We start from the raw sequence: 19,653 nt of genomic DNA, 5'->3' as shown, positions 1-19,653 counted from the left end.
AGATCGAGAGAGGGCAGTGAATGAGTAATGACAGACCTTAGAGATAAAGAGGACGAACTGGGATTGTTCCATTATTGAAGACACTTCTATTCCTGGAAGAGAACATAACCTGTAAAAAGGCACTCACATAACACACAGAGAGAGACAGAGACAGAGAGAGAAACCCCAATGTCAACGTTTCCACTTTTATTGTCAGGATACTTGCGTCATGTAAAATATTTCAATACAGTAAAAATGCATGTTCCATTTGCCATCCTCCACACAATTTGTTGGTTTGTCATCATGGAGTTGTAAGGCTTTGCCCACATCGATAAAAACGGCAGCTCTCTCTCAGCACAACAGAAGCTGCTTCACCACTTTTTATTTTTATACAGTTAGTGAAAACAAAATGGATTAAATTATAAACTCGTAAAATCTTTTTTTTCTTCCTTTGTTTTTGTTAATTTTTTTTCTCAATAAAGCCCTCAACCAGAGCTATGGGCGGGCCCCACTAACTCCCAGAATGCTCCTGTCAGCAGCTCAATTCGGTCCCCAAGGAAGATGCCCATGGAAGGGCGGACAGACACAGACAGACAAGAGGACAGACAGGAAGACAAACAGACAGAGGGACAGAGACAGGACAGACAGATACTCTGTCAATGCTGGCAGTCACATAGCAGCTTTAGTCTCATCGAAGCTTCAACAGGAAGAGGGGAATCCGTCTGGAAAGGGGGTGAGCTTTGGTGGAGGTGGTGCGGTAAGGAGAGAAGGGTGAAGGGAGAGGGGAGCCCCAGGTCCATCTTCTGTTTGTTTGTCTTGTGGCTGTAGTTAAGTACCAGTTCTGAAGGTTAACTTTGTAATGGTCACAAACTTGCAGCAACGATGACTTGAACCACAGAGGAACGAACGAGGGAACCAACAAACTGACAGCATCTGTTCTTCCTTCTCCATCTTCCTCTAGTTTGGAGGTTTAGTCTCCATGTGTGGCTCATGGTTGAACTGAAGTCATGTTCTGTCATGGCTAATGTTGTTGCGTTATGTCATGTTCTTTTCAGAATATTATATTTCATACTGGGCTAATTAATGGACTGCTGCAGTGAGGGTGGACCGGTGGGGCGAGGAGGGGGGGCTGTTGCCATGGACACACCCACTTCCCTCAGTACATTCTCCCTAGCGGGCATGGCGAGGGGTGGGTAGAGGTCAGGGGTCAGTAGCGGTGGGTCTGGTGTGAGTACTGCGGGGGCTGCTGGGAGGTAGAGGAGTATCCGATGCTGCTTTGGGGCAGTGATGTGCTTGGTCCGGGGTTCTGGTAGGCAGCATGTGGATTGGAGCGCTGAGAGATAAATAAGGTAACTAATCAGACTCTACATTTACAATTTAGGTTTTTAGAATTTGGTATGATTTGGTGGGATAACCCAGAAATCTGCAAAATCATGCTGTATATGGTATTGCGTGTGTGTACCATACCTGGTAGTCTGAGGTCATGAGGCCACTTGAGGTAGTGACGGGTGGGACCACTCGCACCTTCTTTAGGGGCGGGCCCTGGGCATGGCTATTGTCAGGGTTACCGGTGTGCCCCGCCCCGTTGGTGTGGTTGTTCCCCTGCTGCTGCTGGTTCTTCTGGAAAATTCAACAACACCCACCCAAGCCTTCATCAACGGATCACCATACACTAACACACACTGGAAATACACTCAAATGTTTCCCTTAAAAGGCCCAATGCAGCCGTTTTTATATCAATACCAAATAATTTCTGGATAACAATTATGTACCTAACTGTAATACATTTTCATTAAAATGGCGGAAAAATAGCTTTTTAACAAAAAAACTACTTCTCAAGCAAGAAATTTGCTAGGACTGTCATAGGAGTGGTCTGAGTGGGGATGGGAAAACTGACAAACAAGCTGTTATTGGCAGAGAGGTTTGGAACCCTCTTTGTTATTGGTCTATTAACCAATTTACCACAGTGATGTCACCATGGAAAGCTGAAACTCCCGCCCATCACAAACCTGCTGATTAGAAGGTCTTGTGTACATATGATACAAAACACAGGAAAAAAAGAATTGACTTTATACTTTTCATCTATAGTTCACTAAAAACACACACTTAAATGTAATCATATATATATATATATATACACTGCTCAAAAAAATAAAGGGAACACTTAAATAACACAATGTAACTCCAAGTCAATCACACTTCTGTGAAATTAAACTGTCCACTTAGGAAGCAACACTGATTGACAATACATTTCACATGCTGTTGTGCAAATGGAATAGACAACAGGTGGAAATTATAGGCAATTAGCAAGACACCCCCAATAAAGGACTGGTTTTGCAGTTGGTGACCACAGACCACTTCTCAGTTAAATAATAATAAATAATTGGTCATTTAGCAGACGCTCTTATCCAGAGCGACTTACAGGAGCAATTAGGGTTAAGTGCCTTGCTCAAGGGCACATCGACAGATTTTTCACCTAGTCGGCTCGGGGATTAGAACCAGCGACCTTTCGGTTACTGGCACAACGCTCTTAACCACTAAGCTACCTGCCGCCGGCTGGAGTTCCTATGCTTCCTGGCTGATGTTTTGGTCACTTTTGAATGCTGGCGGTGCTTTCACTCTAGTGGTAGCATGAGACGGAGTCTACAACCCACACAAGTGGCTCAGGTAGTGCAGCTCATCCAGGATGGCACATCAATGCGAGCTGTGGGAAGAAGGTTTGCTGTGTCTGTCAGCGTAGTGTCCAGAGCATGGAGGCGCCACCAGGAGACAGGCCAGTACATCAGGAGACGTGGAGGAGGCCGTAGGAGGGCAACAACCCAGCAGCAGGACCGCTACCTCCGCCTTTGTGTAAGGAGGAGCAGGGGGAGCACTGCCAGAGTCCTGCAAAATGACCTCCAGCAGGCCACAAATGTGCATGTGTCTGCTCAAACGGTCAGAAACAGACTCCATGAGGGTGGTATGAGGGCCCGACGTCCACAGGTGGGGGTTGTGCTTACAGCCCAACACCGTGCAGGACGTTTGGCATTTGCCAGAGAACACCAAGATTGGCAAATTCGCCACTGGCGCACTGTGCCCTTCACAGATGAAAGCAGGTTCACACTGAGCACGTGACAGACGTGACAGAGTCTTGAGACGCCGTGGAGAACATTCTGCTGCCTGCAACATCCTCCAGCATGACCGGTTTGGCGGTGGGTCAGTCATGGTGTGGGGTGGCATTTCTTTGGGGGGCCGCACAGCCCTCCATGTGCTCGCCAGAGGTAGCCTGACTGCCATTAGGTAACGAGATGAGATCCTCAGACCCCTTGTGAGACCATATGCTGGTGCGGTTGGCCCTGGGTTCCTCCTAATGCAAGACAATGCTAGACCTCATGTGGCTGGAGTGTGTCAGCAGTTCCTGCAAGAGGAAGGCATTGATGCTATGGACTGGCCCGCCCATTCCCCAGACCTGAATCCAATTGAGCACATCTGGGACATCATGTCTCGCTCCATCCACCAACGCCACGTTGCACCACAGACTGTCCAGGAGTTGGCGGATGCTTTAGTCCAGGTCTGGGAGGAGATCCCTCAGGAGACCATCCGCCACCTCATCAGGAGCATGCCCAGGCGTTGTAGGGAGGTCATACAGGCACGTGGAGGCCACACACACGACTGAGCCTCATTTTGACTTGTTTTAAGGACATTACATATAAGTTGGATCAGCCTGTAGTGTGGTTTTCCACTTTAATTTTGAGGGTGACTCCAAATCCAGACCTCCATGGGTTGATAAATTTGATTTCCATTGATATTTTGTGTGTGATTTTGTTGTCAGCACATTCAACTATGTAAAGAAAAAAGTATTTAATAAGATTATTTCATTCATTCAGATCTAGGATGTGTTATTTTAGTGTTCCCTTTATTTTTTTGAGCAGTGTATATATATATATATATATATATATACACATACATACAGTGGGGAGAACAAGTATTTGATACACAGACGATTTTGCAGGTTTTCCTACTTACAAAGCATGTAGAGGTCTGTAAAATTTTATCATAGGTACACTTCAACTGTGAGAGACGGAATCTAAAACAAAAATCCAGAAAATCACATTGTATGATTTTTAAGTAATTAATTTGCATGTTATTGCATGACATAAGTATTTGATCACCTACCAACCAGTAAGAATTCCAGCTCTCACAGACCTGTTAGTTTTTCTTTAAGAAGCCCTCCTGTTCTCCACTCATTACCTGTATTAAGTGCACCTGTTTGAACTCATTACCTGTATAAAAGACTCCTGTCCACACACTCAATCAAACAGACTCCAACCTCTCCACAATGGCCAAGACCAGAGAGCTGTGTAAGGACATCAGGGATAAAATTGTAGCCCTGTACAAGGCTGGGATGGGCTACAGGACAATAGGCAAGCAGCTTGGTGAGAAGGCAACCACTGTTGGCGCAATTATTAGAAAATGGAAGAAGTTCAAGATGACGGTCAATCGCCCTCGGTCTGGGGCTCCATGCAAGATCTCACCTCGTGGGGCATCAATGATCATGAGGAAGGTGAGGGATCAGCCCAGAACTACACGGCAGGACCTGGTCAATGACCTGAAGAGAGCTGGGACCACAGTCTCAAATAAAAGCATTAGTAACACACTACGCCGTCATGGATTAAAATCCTGCAGTGCACGCAAGGTCCCCCTGCTCAAGCCAGCGCATGTCCAGGCCCGTCTGAAGTTTGCCAATGACCATCTGGATGATCCAGAGGAGGAATGGGAGAAGGTCATGTGGTCTGACAAAAATAGAGCTTTTTGGTCTAAACTCCACTCGCTGTGTTTGGAGGAAGAAGAAGGATGAAGCATGGATGTGGAAACATCATTCTTTGGGGATGCTTTTCTGCAAAGGGGACAGGACGACTGCACCGTATTGAGGGGAGGATGGATGGGGCCATGTATCGCGAGATCTTGGCCAACAACCTCCTTCCCTCAGTAAGAGCATTGAAGATGGGTCGTGGCTGGGTCTTCCAGCATGACAACGACCCGAAACACACAGCCAGGGCAACTAAGGAGTGGCTCCGTAAGAAGCATCTCAAGGCCAGTCTCCAGACCTGAACCGAATAGAAAATCTTTGGAGGGAGCTGAAAGTCCGTATTGCCCAGCGACAGCCCCGAAACCTGAAGGATCTGGAGAAGGTCTGTATGGAGGAGTGGGCCAAAATCCCTGCTGCAGTGTGTGCAAACCTGGTCAAGACCTACAGGAAACGTATGATCTCTGTAATTGCAAACAAAGGTTTCTGTACCAAATATTAAGTTCTGCTTTTCTGATGTATCAAATACTTATGTCATGCAATAAAATGCTAATGAATTACTTAAAAATCATACAATGTGATTTTCTGGATTTTTGCATGAAAAAAAAAAATTACAGACCTCTACATGCTTTGTAAGTAGGAAAACCTGAAAAATCGGCAGTGTATCAAATACTTGTTCTCCCCACTGTATATATACACACACACACACACACACACACACACACATATACATACACACATATACATACATTTGACATTTTAGTCATTTAGCAGACGCTCTTATCCAGAACGACTTACAGTTAGTGAGTGCATACATTTTCATACTGGTCCCCCGCGGGAATCGAAACCCACAACCCTGGCGTTGCAAGCGCCATGCTCTACCAACTGAGCTACAGGAGGGCCAATACCACACAGTACACCAGTCAAATGTTTGGACACACCTACTCATTCAAGGGTTTTTCTTGATTTTTACTATTTTCTACATTGTAGAATAATAGTGAAGACATCAAAGCTATGAAATAACACATATGGAATCATGTAGTAACCAAAAAAGTGTTAAACAAATCAAAATATATTTTATATTTGAGATTCTTCAAAGTAGCCACCCTTTGCCTTGTTGACAGCTTTGCACACTCTTGGCATTCTCTCAACCAGCTTCATGAGGTAGTCACCTGGAATGCATTTCAATTAACAGGTGTGCCTTGTTAAAAGTTAATTTAAAGAATCTCTTTCCTTCTTAATGCGTTTGAGCCAATCAGTTGTGTTGTGACAAGGTAGGGGTGGTATACAGAAGATGTCCATATTATGGCAAGAACAGCTCAAATAAGCAAAGAGAAACGACAGTCCATCATTACTTTAAGACATGAAGGTCAGTCAATCCGGAAAATGTAAAGAACTTTGAAAGTTTCTTCAAGTGCAGTCGCAAAAACCATCAAGCGCTATGATAAAACTGGCTCTCATGAGGACCGCCACAGGAATGGAAGACCCAGAGTTACCTCTGCTGTAGAGGATACGATCATTAGAGTTACCAGTCTCAGAAATTGCAGCCCAAATAATGCTTCACAGAGTTCAAGTAACAGACACATCTCAACTGTTCAGAGGAGACTACGTGAATCAGGCCTTCATGGTCGAATTGCTGCAAAGAAAACACTACCAAAAGGACACCAATAAGAAGAAGAGACTTGCTCGGGCCAAGAAACACGAGCAATGGACATTAGACCAGTGGAAATCTGTCCTTTGGTCTGATGAGTCCAAATTTGAGATTTTTGGTTCCAACCGCCTTGTCTTAGTGAGACGCAGAGTAGGTTAACGGATGATCTCCGCATGTGTGGTTCCCACCGTGAAGCATGGAGGAGGAGGTGTGATGGTGCTTTGCTGGTGACACTGTCAGTGATTTATTTAGAATTCAAGGCACACTTAACCAGCATGGCTACCACAGCATTCTGCAGCGATACGCCACCCATCTGGTTTGTGCTTAGTCGGACTATCATTTGTTTTTCAACAGGACAATGACCCAAAACACACCTCCAGGCTGTGTAAGCGCAATTTGACCAAGAAGGAGAGTGATGGAGTGCTGCATCAGATGACCTGGCCTCCACAATCACCCGACCTCAACACAATTGAGATGGTTTGGCATGAGTTGGACCGCAGAGTGAAGGAAAAGCAGCCAACAAGTGCTCAGCATATGTGGGAACTCCTTCAAGACTGTTGGAAAAGCATTCCTCATGAAGCTGGTTGAGAGAATGCCAAGAGTGTGCAAAGCTGTCATCAAGGCAAAGGGTGGCTACTTTGAAGAATCTCAAATATATTTTGATTTGTTTAACACTTTTTTGGTTACTACATGATTCCATGTGTTATTTCATAGTTTTGATGTCTTCACTATTATTCTACACTGTAAAAAATAGCAAAACCCTTGATTGAGTAGTTGTGTCCATACTTTTGACTGGGTAGGTGTGTGTATATACAGTACCAGTCAAAAGTTTGGACACACATTCAAGGGTTTTTCTTTATTTTGAAAAATTTTTACATTGTAGAATAATAGTGAAGACATCAAAACTATGAAATAACACATATGGAATCATGTAGTAACCAAAAATGTGTTAAACAAATCAAATATATATATATTTTAAATCACACTATCCCAGACCCAAATGTAAAAGGTATGAGGCACTCACATTTCTGACTTTCTCTGCCTTGTCCTCTGGCTCCTCCTCTGTCAGGAACTCCCTCTTGGGGTAGGGGATCTGGCAGCCTGCAAACACACTGAGTGAGAAATACAAAGAATTATCAATCACTTATCTTACAGGATATACCCCCACATAACCCCAGACATGTAGTAATACATGTGGTACTCCGTTCTGCCACCTCTGGTCTCTTGGCCATCCCACCCCTACCGGGGGTCAGCTCCCGCTCAGCCCAGTAAAAGCTATTTTCTGTCCTGGCACCCAATGGTGGAACCAGCTTCCCCTTTAACGTCAGGACAGCGGAGTCCCTGCCCATCTTCCAAAAATGTTTCAAACCCTACCTCTTCAAAGCAGTGGAGGCTCCTCAGAGGAGGAAGGGGAGGACCATCCTCCTCAATGAATTTCATAAAAATTGTTACACATAAAAAGAAGTTAACCTTTTTAGATAAAACTATACTAAATATAATCACGTCACCAAATAACTGATTAAAACACACTATTTTGCAAAGAAGGTCTACAGTAGCCTCAACAGCACTCTGTAGGGTAGCATCATGGTGTAGCCGTAGGACAGCTAGCTTCCGTCCTCCTCTGGGTACACTGACTTCAATACAAAACCTAGGAGGCTCATGGTTCTCACCCCCTTCAATAGACTTACACAGTAATTATGACAACTTCTGGAGGAAGCAAACGGAACAAAACCGGGACAAACATACCTGAATTTGTCCAATAGAAACTCTTGTTTACAACTGTTAGACTGATGATTACACCCTATATCAGCTAGATGCAGGCAAGAGTGTGCAAGGCGGTATTAAATGTCACTGTCTGTCACCTTAAATTTGTCTCTCGACCTCTGTGCACCTACGTTGAAAACTTTAATTCACAGGCTAGGTTGTAGCAAGCTCATGGTGGGTGTAGGGAAAATTAAAGTATCATGTAGTAGCCTAAACCTATCGCTGTTACATTGAACTGGGTGAATGGAATATGAATGAGAGTCATCCAATATGCTGTAATAGAAATAAGGCCATGCGCATGAAGAAATATCATCCTCCCTCATCTTAAACGGCACTGACCGCCACTGCTTCAAAGAGTATCTTAAATAAAACTCCCCCCAAAAAACCTGCACTTGTCTTTTTCTACTGGCACTGACATTGCATATAACTACTTTATTGAAGTAAAATGTACTTACTACGACTGGGATGTGGTTGTCTCACTTCGCCATCTTAAGATGAATGAACTTAAGTCGCTTTGGATAAGAGTGTCTGCTAAATGACTAAAATGTTTTTAAAAATCTAATAATAAATGTATGTTGTAATACATGTAGTAATAAATGTGGTAATACATGTAGTAATAAATGTGGTAATACATGTAGTAATACATGTAGTAATAAGTGTTAAAACGTTGTAATAAGTGTTAAAATGTTGTAATACATGAAGTAAATGTGTTATAATGTAGTAATAAATGTGTTATATATGTTTTATTAGGGTCTTGACTCACTCGGAGGTGGGCAGTGGTTCCTCCAGGAAGTAAGGGTCCTGCATGGCCTGCTCAGACGTGATCCTGCGGATCGGGTCCATGGTCAGCAGCTTCTGGAGCTAAACACAACGTTAGACACATCATGAGTAAAACACAGGGAACGTTCATACAACGTCAGACTGAACAATGCTACAGTATGTAACAACAATCTCAAGGCAACGTTAGACTGAGAAAACAAATTTTAACTCACCAAGTGGAATGCTTTGCTGTCCGGTTTCACTTTGTGTTTCTCCATGTATTTTATTAGGCTGCAGTTTGTATACCTGTGATACAAGAAGGTGTTATTTCAGTTTGTATACCTGTGATACAAAAAAGTGTTATTTCAGTGGATAAGTAGAGGACATATCCAATCTTAAAATCCTAAAATTGATCTTGTCCAGAGCTGGCAGGAAGCATGCAGGCAGTCAGGCACGCACGTAGAGAGAAAGCCACTCACGTGTTCCTTCTGAAGTCTTTCATCAGAGTGGAGTGCTCTGGCATCTTCTTGATGTCTTCCCAGTCCTTTTCTGAGGATTACGTCAAAAGACTGTCAGCGAGTGCTTGTACAGAACCGACAGATTGCTTTGGGCTCATACAAGCCCGGACAGAATAGAACTGTGCCTGGTCATGGTTTAATTACACTCGTCATTCAGTATTCTCTTTAATTTACCGTTACCTTGGTCAATCCAAGGATTGACCAAGGTTAATAATTTCACACATACAAGCGCCCATTTCAATGCACATAGGCATGTCCTGATAAGTTATGGGAGTACCCAGCCCTCATGGGGAACTCTCTATACCCAGGAATTGATACCAGCAACCCCCTGGTTGCCAGCTCACTTCCCAAAATATGTTTTTCGTCAGACCCTGGATTCGAACAGGCAACCCTCCAACGGCTAGGCTACCTGCCGCGAAGCCCAGCCCAGCTCTCTCACCAGCGGGGAAGCCCATGACGTTGAAGATGCGGTCCAGCTGGTCGTGGTGGTAGGGGTTACTGGTCTTGATGTCCTCTTGGCGACAGTGGAAGATGGGCTCAGACGTCAACAGCTCGGCAAAGATGCAGCCAATCGCCCAGATGTCTGACAGATGCACAGGCAAGATTAGAGATGTCACACTGTGTTCGAGCACACGCCCACTCAGAGACACCCTCTTGAACATACTTGCACAAACATGCACGCACACACACACAGCAGAATTTGTCCTAGGATGGTGGTAGGATAGCTCAGAACTTTCTCTCTTGGTGCACAGGGCAAACACACACACATGCACCCCATGGCTGTTCTCACCAATGGCTTTGGTGTAGTGCCTGGCCCCCAGCAGCAGCTCTGGTGCCCTGTACCAGAAGGTGACCACCACAGGGTCCAGATCTGCTAAAGGCTTCAGTGGTGAGTTAAAGAGGCGGGCAAAGCCCATATCCGCTGTAGAGCAACACAACACACAAATCAATAAATAACATGATAATGTAGTATAATGTTCAAATAATGTGTAATGAGAAGTGAATTAACTATATCCATTATTATGTACTGACATAAAGCCTTATAACTTCTATATAGTGACAGAGCTGAGAAAACACGCGATGAGATTTCGTCTTACCGATCTTTACTCGACCCCTCTCTGGCCCCTCCCCCATCACTAGGATGTTGGCAGGTTTCTGAGGAAAAACAGATTACAGTTAAAGCGGCAATTAGCAGTTGAAAGAATAACAATGCTTCCTGCCCGCCACTGTTTTGCTCAAAATCTGAGGCATGGGGTCGGAGAAATGTAACAACTCTCAAATTCATAGACAGGGCTATGGATGCAAGGACTGACCACCCATGATATCAAAATGTGTATTTCACCATGTTTTGCGGCTATACAGCGTTTGCTTACATTTACTTTGTTTAGAAACATTGGAGTAAAACAAGCTCAGATTTTGGGTTCTGATGGGGTACAACAGTTGAACTACGCTCATGAGGCATTTATTAGTTAAATTCTTCAAGAATCAATGGGTACATATCATTAATTTATAAGTCCAAAATTGATGTAGCTACTGCAGATTGCCCCTTTAATGTCATCCAAATATTTACTTCTGTTATCCTAATACCCACACTGATAACACATTAACAGAAAGGAATTAAAGATTTGTTTGGCATCATAACGCTGAATCGAATGTGAATGGTTCAGGAAGTTTCAATGCTGCTCTCTGGTGGAGTAACAATGAACATTCATTACAGCCAGGAGAGCAGGAGGAAAGGACCCCCTTCTCCTCCTCCCTTCTGCTCTCCTCCCCTCTCCTCCCTTCTGCTCTCTCCTCCCCTCCCTTCCCTTCTCCTCCTCCCTTCTGCTCTCTCCTCCCCTCCCCTCCCTTCCCTTCTCCTCCTCCCTTCTGCTCTCTCCTCCACTCCCTCATCCTCTCCACCACTTCCTCACTCCCTAGATCTCTGTGTAGGACCCAGGTGGCGTGCAGGAAACAGACACCCAGTCTCCTCCCCTCTCCTTCCTCAGTTTCTCACCAGGTCTCTGTAGGACCCAGTTTGCATGCAGGAAATGCCCCCTCTCCTTCTCTCCCACCCTCCCTTCTTCTCCTCTACCTCGTTCCCTCACTCCCTAGATCTTTGTGTAGGACCCAGTTGGCGTGCAGGAAATGGATGCCCTCTCTCCTTTCCTCTCCCTTCTTTCGCCTTCCCTCTCAGCAGACCTATGTGTAGGACCCAGTTGGCGTGCAGGAAATGGATGCCCTCTCTCCTCTCCCTCCCCTTCCCCTCCCTTCTTCCATCTCTCACCAGGTCTCTGTGTAGGACCCAGTTGGCGTGTAGGTAATGGATGCCGTCCAGGATCTGGTAGAGCAGGGACTTGACCATCCCCCTGGGCAGCTGCAGGGGCTTCTTATTAGCCTTGGACGCTCTGTGGAACTTTATGATGTGCTGTGGATACAGGGGACATCGTTAGTTTGTTTGTGTGTATGTATTACTATCCTCGTGGGTACCGTAAATCCCACAAGGATAGTAAAACAAGGAAAATTCTCCCTTGTGGAAACATTTCCCAGGTCCCCACGAGGACAAAGGCTATTTCAGGTTTAGGGGTGAGGTTTAGGTTTACAATTAGGGGTTAAAGTTAGGGAAAATAGGATATTGAATGGAAATCAAATGTAGGTCCCCACAAGGATAGTGAAACATACAGTATGTGTGTCTTACCCAAAGATCATGCTCGGCATAGTCGAAGAGCAGCCAGACTTTGCGGTCTGCGTGTGACAGGAACACCTTCTGCAGTGAGATCACATTAGGATGCTTCAGCTCCCGCAGTAGCTAGAAGAGGAAACATTCATTCACACACACATTATGGGATGTCTCACAGACCCAGGTTAAGCCTGCTCTTGAGCTAAACACACTTACTGCAATCTCTCTGCAGGCGGACATGGAGATGCCAGTGCCTTCAATCTGCTTGAGGGCGTAGTCCTTATCATCCTTCCTGAAGACAGAGAAAAGATACAGCATCAACCCCAGTTCACTACAGTTCCCATGGGGCCTTACTACACTGAGACATAAAGGAGGCCGGCTGGCAGCTGGTGGTAGAGGAGTGGCTGTGAGAAGAGGGAAACATGCTTCAATAACCTCCCAATTTAAATAAAAGGTTATTGGTCGTGTACACATATTTTGCAGATGTTATCGCAGGTGCTGCGAAATACTTGTTTCTAGCTCCAACAGTGCAGTAATACCTAACAATACAAAACACACAACATTTTGCAAATGTATTACAAATAAAAAAACTGAAATATCACATTTACTTAAGTATTCAGACCCTTTACTCAGTACTTTGTTGAAGCACCTTTGGCAGCGATTACATTTATTATTAGATTTTTTTTTACATTTTAGTCATTTAGCAGACACTCTTATCCAAAGCGACTTAAGTTAATTCATCTTAAGATGGCGAAGTGAGACAACCACATCCCAGTCGTAGTAAGTACATTTTACTTCAATAAAGTAGTTATATGCAATGTCAGTGCCAGTAGAAAAAGACAAGTGCAGGTTTTTTGGGGGGAGTTTTATTTAAGATACTCTTTGAAGCAGTGGCGGTCAGTGCCGTTTAAGATGAGGGAGGATGATATTTTTTCATGCGCATGGCCTTATTTCTATTACAGCATATTGGATGACTCTCATTCATATTCCATTCACCCAGTTCAATGTAACAGCGATAGGTTTAGGCTACTACATGATACTTGAATTTTCCCTATACCCATCATGAGGTTGCTACAACCTAGCCTGTGAATTAAAGTTTTCAACGTAGGTGCACACAGGTCGAGAGACAAATTTAAGGTGACATACAGTGACATTTAATACCGCCTTGCACACTCTTGCCTGCATCTAGCTGATATAGGGTGTAATCATTAGTCTAACAGTTGTAAACAAGAGTTTCTATTGGACAAATTCAGGTATGTTTGTCCCGGTTTTGTTCCGTTTGCTTCCTCCAGAAGTTGTCATAATTACTGTGTAAGTCTATTGAAGGGGGTGAGAACCATGAGCCTCCTAGGTTTTGTATTGAAGTCAGTGTACCCAGAGGAGGACGGAAGCTAGCTGTCCTCCGGCTACACCATGATGCTACCCTACAGAGTGCTGTTGAGGCTACTGTAGACCTTCTTTGCAAAATAGTGTGTTTTAATCGGTTATTTGGTGACGTGATTATATTTAGTATAGTTTTATCTAAAAAGGTTAACTTCTTTTTATGTGTAACAATTTTTATGAAATTCATTGAGGAGGATGGTCCTCCCCTTCCTCCTCTGAGGAGCCTCCACTGCTTTGAAGAGGTACAGTGGGGGAAAGAAGTATTTAGTCAGCCACCAATTGTGCAAGTTCTCCCACTTAAAAAGATGAGAGAGGCCTGTCATTTTCATCATAGGTACACGTCAACTATGACAGACAAAATGAGGAAAAAAATTCCAGAAGATCACATTGTAGGATTTTTAATGAATTTATTTGCAAATGATGGTAGAAAATAAGTATTTGGTCACCTACAAACAAGCAAGATTTCTGGCTCTCACAGACCTGTAACTTCTTCTTTAAGAGGCTCCTCTGTCCTCCACTCGTTACCTGTATTAATGGCACCTGTTTGAACTTGTTATCAGTATAAAAGATACCTGTCCACAACCTCAAACAGTCACACTCCAAACTCCACTATGGCCAAGACCAAAGAGCTGTCAAAGGACACCAGAAACAAAATTGTAGACCTGCACCAGGCTGGGAAGACTGAATCTGCAATAGGTAAGCAGCTTGGTTTGAAGAAATCAACTGTGGGAGCAATTATTAGGAAATGGAAGACATACAAGACCACTGATAATCTCCCTCGATCTGGGGCTCCACGCAAGATCTCACCCCGTGGGGTCAAAATGATCACAAGAACGGTGAGCAAAAATCCCAGAACCACACGGGGGGACCTAGTGAATGACCTGCAGAGAGCTGGGACCAAAGTAACAAAGCCTACCATCAGTAACACACTACGCCGCCAGGGACTCAAATCCTGCAGTGCAAGACGTGTCCCCCTGCTTAAGCCAGTACATGTCCAGGCCCGTCTGAAGTTTGCTAGAGTGCATTTGGATGATCCAGAAGAGGATTGGGAGAATGTCATATGGTCCAATAGAACGTTTTGGTAAAAACGAAACTCGTCGTGTTTGGAGGACAAAGAATGCTGAGTTGCATCCAAAGAACACCATACCTACTGTGAAGTATGGGGGTGGAAACATCATGCTTTGGGGCTGTTTTTCTGCAAAGCGACAAGGACGACTGATCCGTGTAAAGGAAAGAATGAATGGGGCCATGTATCGTGTGATTTTGAGTGAAAACCTCCTTCCATCAGCAAGGGCATTGAAGATGAAATGTGGCTGGGTCTTTCAGCATGACAATGATCCCAAACACACCGCCCGGGCAACGAAGGAGTGGCTTCGTAAGAAGCATTTCAAGGTCCTGGAGTGGCCTAGCCAGTCTCCAGATCTCAACCCCATAGAAAATCTTTGGAGGGAGTTGAAAGTCTGTGTTGCCCAGCAACAGCCCCAAAACATCACTGCTCTAGAGGAGATCTGCATGGAGGAATGGGCCAAAATACCAGCAACAGTGTGTGAAAACCTTGTGAAGACTTACAGAAAACTTTGACCTGTGTCATTGCCAACAAACGGTATATAAAAGTATTGAGAAACGTTTGTTATTGACCAAATACTTATTTTCCACCATAATTTGCAAATAAATTCATTAAAAATCCTACAATGTGATTTTCTGGATTTTTTCCCCTCATTTTGTCTGTCATAGTTGACGTGTACCTATGATGAAAATTACAGGCCTCTCTCATCTTTTTAAGTGGGAGAACTTGCACAATTGATGGCTGACTAAATACTTTTTTCCCCCACTGTATACAACATATCTTCTAAGAGTTTAATTCGGGAGATGGTAACTCGTTAAACAACTTCTTCCGTGGTGCCCCAAATTCCTAATGAGTTAATTGTTACATGATTAATTTAATCGAGTGACAATGAAACATAAGTTAGGTGATTTGAATAATAACACTCATACATTAAATTAAGTCACATCACGACAACAGTATATGAATAGAAAAGGTATGTACAGCAGTAGTTAAATAGGATGAGCCACTATAATACAGTATATACATATGAAGTGGGTAAAACAGCATGTAAACATTCACCAGTGTTCAATGACTATGTACATAGGGCAGCAGTCTCTAAAGGTGCAGGGTAGAGTACTGGGTGGTAGCAGGCTAGTTGGGACCATTTAACAGTCTGATGGCCTGAAGAAATAAGCAGTTTTTCAGTCTCTCGGTCCCAGCTTTGATGCACCTGTACTGTCTCTGCCTTCTAGGTGGTAGCAGAGTGAACAGGCTGTGGCTCAGGTCCTTGATGGTCTTCTTGGCCTTCCTTTGACACCGGGTGCTGTAGATGTTCTGGAGGGCAGGCAGTGTGCCCCCGGTGATGCGTTGGGCTGACCGCACCACCATCTGGAGAGCACTGTGGCTACAGACGTTGCAATTGCCATACCAGGCGGTAATACAGCCTGACAGGATCCTCTCAATGGTGCATCTGTAGAAGTTTGTGAGGGTCTTAGGGGCCAAGCCAAATTTCTTCAGCCTCCTGAGGTTGAAGAGGCGCGCTGTTGCCACCATTTCAGGTTGTCAGTGATGTGCACGCTGAGGAACTTGAAGCTTTTCACCCTCTCCGCTGTGGACCTGTCGATGTGGACCTCCTGAAGTCCACAATCCGCTCCTTCGTTTTGTTGACGTTGAGGGAGAGGTTATTTTCCTGGCACCACTCCGCCAGGGCTCTTGTCATTGGTAATCAGGCCTACCACTGTTGTGTCATTTGCAAACTTGATGATTGAGTTGGAGACATGCATGGCTACGCAGTCATGGGTGAACAGGGAGTACAGGAGAGGGCTGAGCACGCACCCTTTTGAGGCCCCCGTTTTGAGGATCAGCGTAGCGGAGGTGTTGTTGCCTACCTTTACCACCTGGGGGCGTCCTGTCAGGAAGTCCAGGACCCAGTTGCACAGGGCGGGGTTCAGCCCCAGGCCCCCGAGATTAGTGATGAGCTTGGAAGGCACTATGGTGTTGAAGGCTGGGCTGTAGTCCAGATGGGATAGGGCAGTGTGCAGTGCGATGAGTCATCCGTGGATCTGTTGGGGTGGTATACAAATTGTATTGGGTCTAGTGTTTCGGCTAAGGTCGAGGTGATATGATCCTTAACTAGGCTCTCAAAGCACTTCTTGGGCACAGGAACAATGGTGGACATCTTGAAGCAAGTGGGGACAACAGACTGGGATAGGGAGAGATTGAATATGTCCGTAAACACTCCAGCCAGCTGGTCTGCACATGCTCTGAGGATGCGGTTTGGGATGTCGCATGGGCCAGCAGCCTTGCGAGGGATAACATGACGTCTTACTCACGTCGGCCACAGAGAATGAGAGGTCACGCAGTAGCTCTTTTTCCAATGGTCAAATTAACTCAAAGATTGGTCTCGGGTACTGTATAAAAAACCTACAACTACATACATGTGAGAAGGGTCACCTTCTCACATGTATGTAGTTGTAGGTTTTTTATACAGTACCCGGTGACCCTTCTTTATACAGTACCCGGTGACCCTTCTCACATGTATGTAGTTGTAGGTTCTTTATACAGTACCCGTGACCCTTCTTTATACAGTACCCGGTGACCCTTCTCACATGTATGTAGTTGTAGGTTTTTTATACAGTACCCGGTGACCCTTCTTTATACAGTACCCGGTGACCCTTCTCACATGTATGCATTCACTTTTCAGAATTAGAAGATGTGTGGGCACAGGATGAATATTGTAAATAGATATCTGCCACGTGGGATTAGAACTCACAACCATTAAATATGAGCCAACTGTCATAGTAGACTGTGCCACCAATCAATCACCAATATAAAAGCATAATCCTCATAGCCTATGTTTTTTACCCTTTGTAAAAGCACATAGATGTGCATAAAACAGTAAGCAAAAACGTTGAATTTGGTCATATGTGGAAATGTGCCTTACCATCTTTTGAATTTTGTGTAACATCTAGTCAAGGAAGCATCGTGCTAAATATATTGGCACACTCCACTTACCAAGACCATTGCCAAATAAGGTGCGCTGTCAACTACTTTTATAGTAAGCCTTGAGGTGGTACCACCCAGCACAACTAGAAGGTAGTGTATTTCATACCGAACCCCTCCCTTGAGATGACATAGAGGCCACTATCACGATTTCAATGGTAGAGTTGAACCGCTATTTAACTAGGCAAATCAGTTAAGAACAATTTAGCAGACGCTCTTATCCAGAGCGACTTACAAATTGGTGCACTCAACTTATGATAGCCAGTGGGACAACCACCTTTTTTTTTATGGGGGGTGGGGTAAGAAGGATTACTTTATACTATTCCAGGTATTCCTTAAAGAGTTACTACTAAAATACCAAAATATCACTTTTGCATCGAACTGTCAAAATGAAGACCATATTGACGTGTTTCACTATAACTAAGCCTAAAACATCTGGTTTTCCATTAAACTTTTTTTCTCCATAAAAATGTTACTCTTTAATATGGAGACACTCCATCTTAACTCCTCCTCCACATTTACTGGATTGGTTAACAGTGCGAAAGAGAACCTCCCCCAACAGTTTTTTATTCTTCTTGTCAAGTCCAGTATGTAGGGATCTCGTTTCAGGCGTTTATTTTACGTCTGCTACGTAGGTTAGCCTCTGGCTTGCTTGGCTGCGTCAGTGATAGGCTGGCCTACTTCACTCAGTTGTTGATATTGCTGCGAAAATGATAAAAATCTCGAAATATAAAAATAACAGCATAATCTGATAGCGAAATATATCCTCAGAATTCGGTTTAGAGCAAAAACTGTTTCCTGGCTGCAATAACCCCACGTGACCTGTTACAACATCCCCCGTTCTGTTTCATCCCTTATAAAAACTATGCTTGATCGAACTGCATCCCACGATGTCAAGTTTAGCTGATGGATTTAGCGTACACATTGTACCGTTGTTAGCACGGGGATGGGCCACTGATGTCAGTACTCAAATCGAGACAGTACATTTTGTCAGTCCTCAAATAGAGACAGTACATCTTGTCAGTGCTCAAATCGAGACTGTACATTTTGTCAGTGCTCAAATCGAGACAGTACATTTTGTCATGGAGCTCGAGACCCCGTTCTCCAGGTGATATGACGTCTCCTGAGTGGATTCAGTGGATTCTTCAATTTACTAGTGATTTTCATCGCAATGCGAGTTACAAATAGGTTTATTGCTGCAAATAGCATTCGGAGAGGGGGCCTTGAAAACAGGAGCAATTAACGAAGACAACTGAGTTTTATTTGGAGACCGGCGGACCTGAAGGCCTTCTTCCTGGCTAGATCATTATAAACTCACCCATCTTTTCTCTTTGCTTTATATACATGGCCGTAGGTGCCTCTTCCCACTTTGCATCCCTCATATTCAAACAGGTCCTCTACACGTTCTCTCTCTCCGGTCAGCATCACTTTGAAATCATAGTCCATCTTCTCTGTTGTTTTGGTTGGTCAATTATCTTCTGCTTCCTTTTAAAGCGCCGCTTGGGAGGCAACTTATTTCACAACCCCGGTTAGAATTTAGTGTTGCCTTCCCTCGCGTCGCTCTCTCCTCAGCCCTGTTTCCACATTTAATCGCTCGGTTTATGTGTACCAGAGAAGATGCAGGGTTCTTATCCGCGACGAAGGGCCAGGTATGGGCACGATTACTACCCCGTCTTCTCTTGCTACTGCGTTTCTCCAACCGGTATCTCACTGGGGAGAACAGAAAATCCACGCACGGCTTTGTCGTAAAATGTCGTTATGTAGACTGCACAGAAAGGAACGGGAGAAAAGTGATAAGCGCACCACGTGGATTTTAACTCTTTGTAATGTGAAGGGGTTAAAAGTCACACAAAAACATATCGTATTCTGCTCAAAACTTTGGTACTGGCATCTCTGTAGCCAGTTTAAAATGTCCCCCCTTCACATTTTATGACAATTACTCCACTCCTTAATCATAAATTGATGTTGGATGTCCAAAATTAGACCATTCTGGCATCTAATAAAGGCACATAGACTAGTCAAGGTACGCGCACAGACGTTGAAAAATATGTAATTGTCATTTTCCAAGGCTATTTTGTGGGCTATACCTCATCTAGAATAATTCAG

At 44.3% G+C, this 19,653-nt stretch overlaps 1 protein-coding gene across 1 annotated transcript; it reads right to left on the bottom strand.

The window, feature by feature from the left end:
- Window positions 1-171: 171 nt before the first annotated feature.
- Window positions 172-19,355, bottom strand: LOC121569262 (cyclin-dependent kinase 8). The gene is made up of 13 exons (XM_041880068.2): window positions 18,866-19,355; window positions 12,333-12,408; window positions 12,135-12,245; window positions 11,724-11,864; window positions 10,555-10,612; window positions 10,248-10,379; window positions 9,897-10,040; window positions 9,419-9,488; window positions 9,173-9,245; window positions 8,944-9,041; window positions 7,441-7,528; window positions 1,447-1,599; window positions 172-1,312 (listed from the first exon to the last, which is right to left on the bottom strand). Exons 1-13 carry the CDS (start codon window positions 18,991-18,993, stop codon window positions 1,187-1,189), a joined length of 1,398 nt encoding a protein of 465 aa, XP_041736002.1. The 5' UTR covers window positions 18,994-19,355; the 3' UTR covers window positions 172-1,186.
- Window positions 19,356-19,653: the final 298 nt, after the last annotated feature.

Source organism: Coregonus clupeaformis, chromosome 7 (assembly GCF_020615455.1).
Source record: "Coregonus clupeaformis isolate EN_2021a chromosome 7, ASM2061545v1, whole genome shotgun sequence".
Lineage (NCBI taxonomy): Eukaryota > Metazoa > Chordata > Actinopteri > Salmoniformes > Salmonidae > Coregonus > Coregonus clupeaformis.
The sequence above is the reverse complement of the archived record's forward strand: the minus strand, read 5'-3'. Positions and strand labels throughout refer to the sequence as shown.